The sequence below is a fragment of the Amblyraja radiata genome, chromosome 14 (assembly GCF_010909765.2).
Source record: "Amblyraja radiata isolate CabotCenter1 chromosome 14, sAmbRad1.1.pri, whole genome shotgun sequence".
In the NCBI taxonomy this organism is placed as follows: domain Eukaryota; kingdom Metazoa; phylum Chordata; class Chondrichthyes; order Rajiformes; family Rajidae; genus Amblyraja; species Amblyraja radiata.
Genome location: NC_045969.1, coordinates 28,672,258 through 28,682,683, shown reverse-complemented (window position 1 = coordinate 28,682,683; position 10,426 = coordinate 28,672,258). Strand labels below are relative to the sequence as shown.

General features: G+C 40.5%; 1 protein-coding gene across 2 annotated transcripts in view; it reads right to left on the bottom strand.

The window, feature by feature from the left end:
- Window positions 1-8,990: 8,990 nt before the first annotated feature.
- LOC116980567 (succinate--CoA ligase [ADP-forming] subunit beta, mitochondrial-like) overlaps window positions 8,991-10,426 on the bottom strand; it is a 45,004-nt gene continuing 43,568 nt past the window's right edge. For both annotated transcript variants that reach the window (XR_004414010.1, XM_033032919.1), the window contains one exon: window positions 8,991-10,249. Coding sequence is in view for 1 of the 2 variants with exons in the window: in XM_033032919.1 (XP_032888810.1) it covers window positions 10,175-10,249 (75 nt within the window). In the remaining variant the exon portion in view is untranslated. The remainder of the gene's footprint in view (window positions 10,250-10,426) is intronic.

The window sequence follows — 10,426 nt, the reverse complement described above, 5'->3', positions numbered from 1 at the left end:
CAATGATGAAGGAAACCAGAATTCCTCATTCTGTGGTCCACGTCTTCTGCCCTTTCTTTGTTGCACCTGACCATCAAGGCTGAGCAGGTGAGGAAAGTGCTGAGCAGACTCTGCCCAGGCAAAGCCACCGGTCCCGATTATGCCAGCCAGTTGTGCAGAGTACTCCAGCATATCTTCAACAGGAGCCTGAGCCTGGAGAGAGTTCCTGTGATGTGGAAGATACCCTGCCTGGTTCCTGTAACAAAGATGACACGCCCCATCTCCCGCAATGACTGCAGACGAGTGATGCTGACTTCATATATCATGAAGTCCCTGGAGAGGCTGGTGCTCACTCACCTGTGACCCCTGGCTAAACCCTATCTGGATCAAGTTCAAGTTCAAATAAGTTTATTGTCATGTGTCCCTGATAGGACAATGAAATTCTTGCTTGACTTCAGCACACAGAACATAGTAGGCACTTACTACAAAACAGATCAGTGTGTCCATATACCATAATATAAATATATACACACATGAATAAATAAACTGATAAAGTGCAAATAACAGATAATGGGTTATTAATAATCAGAGTTTTGTCCGAGCCAGGTTTAATAGCCTGATGGCTGTTGGGAAGTAGTAATTCCTGAACCTGGTTGTTGCAGTCATCAGGCTCCTGTACCTTCTACCTAAAGGTAGCCCCTGCAGTTCGCTTACCAAACAAAGATGGGGGTTGAGGATGCTGTCATCTACCTGCTCCATTGTTTCTATGCTTATTTGGATAAGCCAGGAAACACTGTGAGAGTCATGTTTTTTTACTTCTCTAGTGCTTTTACCACCATCCAGCCTGCACTGCTCGGGAGCAAACTGACGAAGATGCGGGTGGATGCTCCATTGGTGTCCTGGGTCATCAACTACTTGACTGGATAACCACAATATGTCAGGGTATAGAATTATGTCTCGGACATGGTAGCGAGCAACACAGCAGCCCCGTAGGTGACGGTCCTCTCTCCCTTCCTGCTCACCATCTACACCTCGGACTTCAGATATAACTCTGACTCCTGCCACCTGCACAAGTTTTCGAATGACTCTGCCATTGTGGACTACATCAGTGAGGGTGAGGGGGGTGGGAGAGCTGAAGCTGAATATAGAGGTGTAGTCAATGGCTTTGCTGAGTGATGTGGGCTGAATCACCTGCAGCTCAACACCGACAAGACTAAGGACTTGGTGGACTTTAGGAGGAGAGGAACACCCCTGTCCCCTGTCTCCATCAATGGTGTGGATGTGCAGTTTACCAGGGAGTACAAATACCTTGGAGTGTACCTGGACAGTAAACTGGACTGGTCCAGGAACGCTGAGGCTCTGCACAAGAACAGACAGAGCCGACTGTACTTTTTGAGAAGGCTCCACTCCTTCAACGTCTGCAGTAAGATGTTGCAGATGTTCTACCAATCGGTGGGAGCCAGTGTCATCTGCTTCGCTGCCGTGTGCTGGGGCAGCAGGGCGAAGGCCGCGGACACCAACAGGATTAACAAGCTCATCAGGAAGGCTGGCTCTGTCCTGGGGGCGGAGTTGGATTCATGGGATGTGGTCCTGGAGGGGGGGATGCTCCTCAAACTGCTAGGATAAATAAAGTTCTATTGTATTGCATTGTATCGTGATTACAGTAATTCTAATAAGGTTTCTCCCGCTTCTCTCGCCAAACCCTACATTAGCCCAGGGCCAACCCACTGAAGCATGACTTCTGCCGACTATCCAGTCACGCAATCCTGCATTACTGTCCAGGTAAAATCGCTCTGCCCTAAAATATTTCTGCTTCCCTGTTTATCCGTGACCGTTCCATTCTTCCCTCCCACGCTGAGCAGCACAAAATGCTTAGCTATACTTCCCCCCCACCCCCGAATGGTATCCGTGTTAGTTTTTAATGGTACTATAATATTTTTTGAATTACATTCCAGGTGGTCAAACGCAACTTCTGCAATTACTACAATAAAGTTTCAAGAGGAAATATAGTTTCAACGGCTGTCACATTCACAATGGGATTAGTTGCACCAGTTCTCCCTTCACACAGTTCAATGTGGCTGCCCTTTGCATTAAAAATAAATTGCTCTTTCTGAACACTTTTTTTCCAACGACTGTTTTTGATCGATTGCACCTGCTTTCTCCGTAACATTATGGATGCCACAGCTTGACTCTTAGCAGGAAGGTCAGAACCTGAGTATCTCTCCCTCACAGACAGTCCGTTCAGAACTCTGCTTCTCCCAGGTATATCGCACACTTCGCTTCTGGAACTGTGCAACACATTGTGTGACTGTCTCCAGTCTGACCATCCAGCCCTGTCAATGTCCTACTCACCCACCTGGCCATACCCACCCACCTGCTGGTACTCTGTGTGGCCATACTATGCAGGATGGGTAACATCAACTGGATGGTACCTGGACTGGAGGACTTAAGATGTAGCAAGAGATTGGATAGGCTGGGTTTCCCTTCCCTGCTGAAGGAGGCTGAAGGCTAACGATAGCTAATTATATAATTAGGAGGGGCAGATAGTGAATATCGTTTCCTATGGTAAGGTATCAAAAACAAGAAAGCATAGGTTTAGAGTGAGCAGAAGGAGTTTTAAAGGGTGTCTACGGGTTTTTGTTTTAATAGACCAGAAGAGGTGATGGAATCCGATACAATTATTATGCTTAAGGGACATTTGGACAGGCGCTTAAATAGGCAATGATATAGTCCCAATGTGGGTAAATAGGACACATGTAGATGGACAGAGATCAGCAGGATAGTTGTGGGTCAAAGGGTATGTTTCTGTGTTACGAAACTCTACGGCTCAAGAGTAATGTTCAAGCACCTTGCCAGTTCCAAAGACTCATCATGGATTTTAAATATCCACCGTGTTTCAAGTAATACTTTCCTTTGCAAAATACACACTTTTATTTGGCTGGAATTGTTAAATTGCATAATTTTTTTAATTGCTTCAGTTTTCTCTCTTTAACGCCTCCCAAAATTGTATTTAATCACTTGTCTGTTCATGTCAAATATACAAATATTTGGCACAGATTTAATTCTCTTTCCAGAAGGTGTCTGTCTTCTTTATATTTATTTCCAATTATTTGTGAGAACAAATTGATACTGTAGAGACCCTGTGAAATATTGAAACTTACAGTGAAAACTTTTACTCTTAACATTTCTTCCTGCTAAAATTTATCAATAGTAATACATCACGTATGCGTTTTCAATGGCGATCTCCAGGATTTTTCTAAAACAAAGATTTCTAAGTTAATCTGAATAATCTTTTAATATTGAAGATGAACGTGGTTAGTAATGAAGAAAAGAGTACTTTTAACCTCAACCTCCTTTCCTGGGCTTGAATGCCATCACTTCCTACAAGGCGAATTCAGGAGGCAGCTCAAATGTCAGCGAAGCATCACTCCCTGACGAACTCAATGTGTTCTATTCACGCTTTGATAGGGAGAACACTGATGTGCCATCCCGAGCCCCCATTCACCGTGATGGTATTTCGGTCACAGTCACAGAGGCCGACGTCAGAAAATCCTTCAGAGAGATGAACCCTCGGAAAGCGCCTGGACCTGATGGTATACCCGGTCGTGGTCTGAAAACTTGTGCGGATCAATTGGCTGGAATCTTTTTAAATTTTATCTAAATTTTTTTTTTTTTATTAGAAGCAATTGACAAGGCTATCGACATAACCGTTATACAATTATTGTACAGCTTCATTTTTAACATTGAAACCTAGATCAACAAAAAAAGAAAAAAAGGAAAATATTGAGAAAAAATAAGAGAATGAAGAAAGAGAAGTTAAATACGAGAAAGCAAGAAAAAGACCCCTAAGCTACCAAAGAAGTGCAAGAGGAAAGAAATAAGAAAAGAAAAGATGGAGATACACCTTCCCGCCCCCCTCCTCACCCATCCCTGGCATCGGGTTTAAATCTTTGTTTAACCATTCTGTTGTTGCAGAAATTCAGTGAAAGGCAACCATGTCTTGAGAAATTTATCTGCTTTTTCAGCCAAGACAAGCTTAATGTTTTCTAAATGTAGTGTCTCGGACATATCAGTAATCCACATCTTCACTGTGGGAACTGTAGTCTTTTTCCAAAATTTGAGTATTAGTTTTTTTGCCGTTATTAGGCCGTAATTGAGGAAACGTCTTTGAAATATCGTTAGCTTAGAACAGGCCTCTGACATACCTAATATGATCAGTTTTATATCTGGTTCCAATTTAATTTTAAGTATTTTAGAGAAGATATCAAATATTCCCCTCCAGAAGTTTTGTAACTTTATACAGGAAGCGAAGGAATGGGTTATAGTCGCTTCTTGGAGGTGACATTTATCACAAATAGGGGAGCTGTTTTGGAAGATCTTGTTCAATTTGGTCTTTGAATAGTAGAGTCTATGCAGTATTTTAAATTGTATCAGGGAATGCCTGACATTGAGAGAGCAGTAGTGTATGTATAGTAGGCTTTCCTCCCAGCTATCCTTTGAAATTAATGAACCCAATTTGTCTTCCCATGCTCGCCTATGCATCTCAGAAGATGGGATATGTGCAATTAAAAGAGTGTTGTAAATGTAGGATATTAACTTGTTTGTATCGACATGTCTATTCATACATTCATCTAGTATATCTGGCCCATAAAATGACAGTCTTGTGTATATTGTAAAAGGACTTGTTCGACACACAAAGTCTCTTACTAAGTATCTTTATTAAAGTCACTACACACATTGTGCTCTAGCTGTCCGTGGCCATCACTGGGACTAGAGAGCGAGCTAGAGGCGGGGAAGCTACAATTATACAGGAGACAATGGGGAGTGGTTAGTAGTGGTGAGGTCACTATGTTAAAGGAGCATGCACTGATCTACATATATGTTTTCACATAGTCTCGGATTTGAAATCTAAAAAGATTGCTTGCTTTCAAGTGATATTTCTCCTGTAGTTCTTGAAACGAGAGGAAAATCCCCTTCTCGTAAAGATCTCCCACCGTTTTAATTCCTGAGTTTTCCCATTGTGCAAACGCCTTATCTAAAGTAGACGGTTTAAACTAGGGATTGTTAGCGATTGGTAAAAGGAGAGAGAAATTTCTCAGTTTGAGACTTAATTTCAACTGTTTCCAAATGTGTATTATCGGATTTTGCTCATACGTTGATTTATTCAGATGTGTTGGAGAAAGAAGAATCGTGCCTATATTAAAAGGCAGATAATCTTCCCTCTCCATTTTTAACAAATTTACCTGTTGACATGTATCATCCATCCAGTAGATTAAGTTTTTAATATTAGTCGCCCAGTAGTAGATAAGGAAATTAGGGAGTGCTAATCCTCCATTTTCTTTAGATTTACATAAATTTATTTTATGTATTCTATGGGTTTTATAGTTCCAAATAAAATTTGTGATAACAGCCAAGTTTAAAAAAAAAACTTTTAGGAAGATATGTCGGTATTGATTGAAATAGGTACAGGAGTTGTGGAAAGAAAATCATCTTTATGGCATTTACTCTACCTATAAGGGAAATAGGGAGTGCTTTCCAAAATTGAATGAGGGCATTTAATTTCGTATTTAATGGTGGGAAATTTGTTTGAAATAGAGAGATGTATTTTCTAGTCACATAGACTCCAAGGTATCTCAATTTTTCAGTAACAATTCTAAAAGGAAATGTTTGGAGTTGTGAAGGGTCGAGCTTTTATTGGCATAATTTCACTAGTATTCTAGTTTATTCTATACCCTGAAAAGGAACCAAATAGTTCTATAAGGTTTAATATATTTGGGATACTAAATTGGGAATGATGTATAAGAGTACATCGTCTGCATATAACAAAATCTTGTTATTGGTATGTTTAGTATTGTATCCATGAATACACAAATGTACTCTTATGCTTTCTGCTATGGCTAAGGCAAATAACATTGGTGAAAGGGCACATCCTTGTCTATTACCCCTGGATAATTGAAATTTAGGTGACAGAATATGATTAGTCAATATTCTAGCTGTCGGATTGTTATATATCAGCATTTACCCATGAAATAAAAATTTCTCCTAGTTGCAATTTTTCCAACACTGATTTCTGATGACGTCACTTACGCGAAAACAAGCATCTGCCGGTAAGCGGTTTTCTTCTGTCCGTTTTATGGATTTTCGGCCGTTTTCCCGAATTTAGCCGAGCGGAGTTAAATGGCGCACGTCTTAGGTCGCCATAGCGCCACCGGAAGTCCCAATTGGCTGGAATTTTACGGACATTTTCAACCTCTCACTTCTAAGGTCTGAGGTTCCCACCTGCTTTAAAAGGCATCAATAATACCGGTGCCCAAAAAGAGCAAGGTGACGTGCCTCAATGACTATCGACCAGTAAGTGCAAACTCCATCATCAAGTTCGCCGACGACACCACTGTTCGGCAACTTGTTCGGCCACGAGTGGAAAAGACTGCAAAAAGTTGTAAACACTGCCCAGTCCATCATCGGCTCTGACCTCCCTACCATTGAGGGGATCTACCACAGTTGTTGTCTCAAAAAGGCTGGCAGCATCATCAAGGACCCACACCATCCTGGCCACACACTCATCTCTCCGCTGCCTTCAGGTAGAAGGTACAGGAGCCTGAAATCTGCAACATCCAGGTTCAGGAACAACCTCTTCCCCTCAGCCATCAGACTATTAAACTCAACTCAAACAAAAATCTGAACTTTAATAGCCTATTGCACTTTATATGCTTATTTATGTGTGTGTATATATATATATATATATTCAATGGTATATGGATACACTGATCTGTTCTGTATTTATTTATGCCTACAATATTCTTTTGTGCTGAAGCAAAGCAAGAATTTCATTGTCCTATCTGGGACACATGACAATAAACTCTCTTGAACTTGAACTCTTGATGACACATCAATTTTTGCATTTCTTTCAGGGAAGTTGATTGCCTGATCACACCAGATCTTTGTGATTCTGAATGGATCCTGTTTGCCTGGCTTGCAGCATATGTAATTGCCCGAGAAGGCAAATTTACACAAGGTACTGCAGATGTTGGAAATCTGAAATAAATCCTGGAAAAGCTGGAAGTAGTACGGATGGTTCATGGCCCCGACCATGGGTGAACAAAGGAGGAAGATTGACTGAATGTTATTGCCTTCCATCACAGTGAAGAATGTTGATTCCACTGTGGTGGATGTTTATGTTAAATTCTAATGTGTATTGTAGAAACATAGAAAATAGGTGCAGGAGGCCATTCGACCCAGCACCCTCAATCATTATGATCATGGCTGATCATTCCCAATCAATAACCCGTGCCTGCCTTCTCCCCATACCCCTTGATTCCACTAGCCCCTAGAGCTCTATCTAAATCTCTCTTAAATCCATCCAGTGACTTGGCCTCCACTGCCCCCTGTGGCAGGGAATTCCACAAATTCACAAATGACAAGTGACCAAGCATGAATTTATATCCCCTCATTTGTTTCATCAAAATGATGACAAAAATAATTGACTTTGAAAATTGTTGTAATAAACAGAAAAACTAATTAATATTACGTACATTTTGCAGGTTGAAACATAGAAATTAGGTGCAGGAGGAGGCCATTCGGACCTTCGAGCCAGCACTGCCATTCATTGTGATCATGGCTGATCGTCCCCAATCAATAACCCGTGCCTGCCTTCTCCCCATACCCCTTGATTCCACTAGCCCCTAGAGCTCTATCTAAATCTCTCTTAAATCCATCCAGTGACTTGGCCTGCACTGCCCCCTGTGGCAAGGAATTCCACAAATTCACAACTCTCTGGGTGAAAAGGTTTTTTTCTCACCTCAGTCTTAAATGGCTTCCCCTTTATTCTAAGACTGTGGCCCCTGGTTCTGGACTCGCCCAACATTGAGAACATTTTTCCTGCATCTAGCTTGTCCAGTCTTTTTATAATTTTATATGTTTCTATAAGATATCCCCTCATCCTTCTAAACTCCAGTGAATACAAGCCTAGTCTTTTCAATCATTCCTCATATGACAGTCCCGCCATCCCAGGGATCAATCTCGTGAACCTACGCTGCACTGCCTCAATCACAAGGATGTCCTTCCTCAAATTAGGAGACCAAAACTGTACACAATACTCCAGATGTGGTCTCACCAGAGCCCTATGCAACTGCAGAAGAACCTCTTTATTCCTATACTGAAATCCTCTTGTTATGACTTGTTAAGGCTCAGTCTCCAACTAGAGTGTCAATCATTCATCATAAGATGGATATTGAAACTTTGGACTTCTGTACCCAAGAGGGATGCAAAGGTTCAGTTGCAAAATATATTCAAGTAGTTGTGGAAACAGGCCAGTCCAAACCTACCAGTGGGCATTCACAAATGTTAGTCCCATCTTCCAGTATTTGATCCATAGTATTATATGCCTGTCTGATTCAAATGCTCATCTGGACATTACTTTAAAGCTGTCAGCGACTCAGTTTCCACCATTCCGGCCAGCAGCATATACTAGGTACTCACCACTCTGGGTGAAAAAGGTTCTCCACAGATCACCTTTAAATGTCTAACTTCTAGCCTAAATCTGCCTCTGATACAGGGAATAGTTTGTTGCACTCTATACTCTTTATACCCCTCATAATTTTATACATATAAATTAAGTTGCCTCTTAATTTCTCCACTCCAGATACTAACATATCACCCAGATAGTGACACACCACCTGGGCAACATTCCAGGATTTCTCCTCTGCACCCTCCTCAGCACTATCAGATCATTCCTATTTTTGGTTACTAGAACTGCAGACCTCTCTGCTTGTGTCCAATGCTTTGATGATTGATAGCCAGTATCTCATGTCCCTTCTTGGTCACATTATCTACCTGCACTGTCACCTCCAAGGATCTTGTCCAAGAGGTTAATATCTGATAATCTATCAAAATAATCAAGGAAAATGTGGCTCACACAGAAAATTGATGCTGAGGCCAAAGATTAGTCATTAATTTAGTGCTGGTGCTCGGGATTCAATTAATTGCTATTAAGCATCACGAAATCTGAACAATTTTATTTTACCCTTAACTTTTTTTATTTTAGTTACAGTGGAAATGTACTGTTCTCCAGAAATCAGAGGGATTGTGATGGCTAACTGTGGAGGAAAGTTTACATTTGAGACATTAGGTAACCAGATATGGATACAAGTTGGTGTGAACAAGGAATGAGGTAGCAGGACATCAAAAACAGTAGGTAATAATTGTAGATAAATTACAATATGGACAATGGAGAATATTACAAGTTTATGTGGTGTACAAACCATTATAATTCTGACACATTTCCTCTTTGTTGTACTTTAAAAATCTCATGCAGAAGAAAATGTGGTATGTGGGAATCAGACTGACCACAGAACCATGCATTCATAGACATTGAATGTCAACTCCAATTTGCACAGAAAAGCCCTGGTTATCAAGCAAGTCTTTGCAGAACTGAATCATTTTATTAAATGCAATAACTGGTTTTGATAATGCATATTTAAAATAAATACTCCAACTCTGGCCTATGAGGCTTAATCATCATATTGCAGAAATACTTTACAGCATATATTTCAAGCAATTTTTTCCGAATGTCTGTAACTTTGTTTTGAGTCTAAAAATACAGCAACAACATATTTGAATACCAACTTCTTTTGCATTAAGGTCTATTTTTCCTGTCCCATCATTGAGATTAATGAATGAATTCATTAATTGCTTTTGAAAGGTTGTCCAGGAGTTAGGAACGTTAATTAATAATGTTAATGCTATGCAGAGGAACAATGATGTAAAGACTGAAGGTTTGACCATTCAATGGCTTCATAAAATGCATCCAAAGAATAACTGTCTTTCAATCGTGCATATGTACTCATTAATTGGAGATGTTTCAAATAGTAAGTACAAGCACTGCGTTAGAAGGAAGGTTATGGAAGCCGCAGGTCAATTCAGACTTGTTTGTGCAGTTGTGCTTCAGGATCAACCAGCTGGTCACACATCAGAGCTAAAATTTGGGGTGAAACGCAATTTCTAAATAAGTAATAATTTACAAAACTACCACTGCCTGCACAGCAACACCAAACATAAAAACCCAATGAACACCAGTACACAAATCAATCTTACATGTGCACGGTATTAATACTTGGCTAAGATAGTCCCTTTACAAAGACACTAGGGATTTAAACACAATTAGTGAACAGCACAGGAATTTTATTTAATAAACATGTCAAATGGGCAGCTGGAATTGGACGTCCACTTGTGCCTCCTTTGCCAGTGACATAATTTCTGAAAGCTTTACAACCTGCAAGAGAAATATGTGCAAGAGTTTACCTTGTAAACAATTCTAGGCCAGTCAAACTGCCAAAGAAAATATGATCACATAAATTTAAAAGATAAAAATTAAATATCAGTGCTCAACAATGACCCTACGATGTGTCACAAGTTGGTTCATTCAATTTAGAGAGCTTCTTTTTGCTTC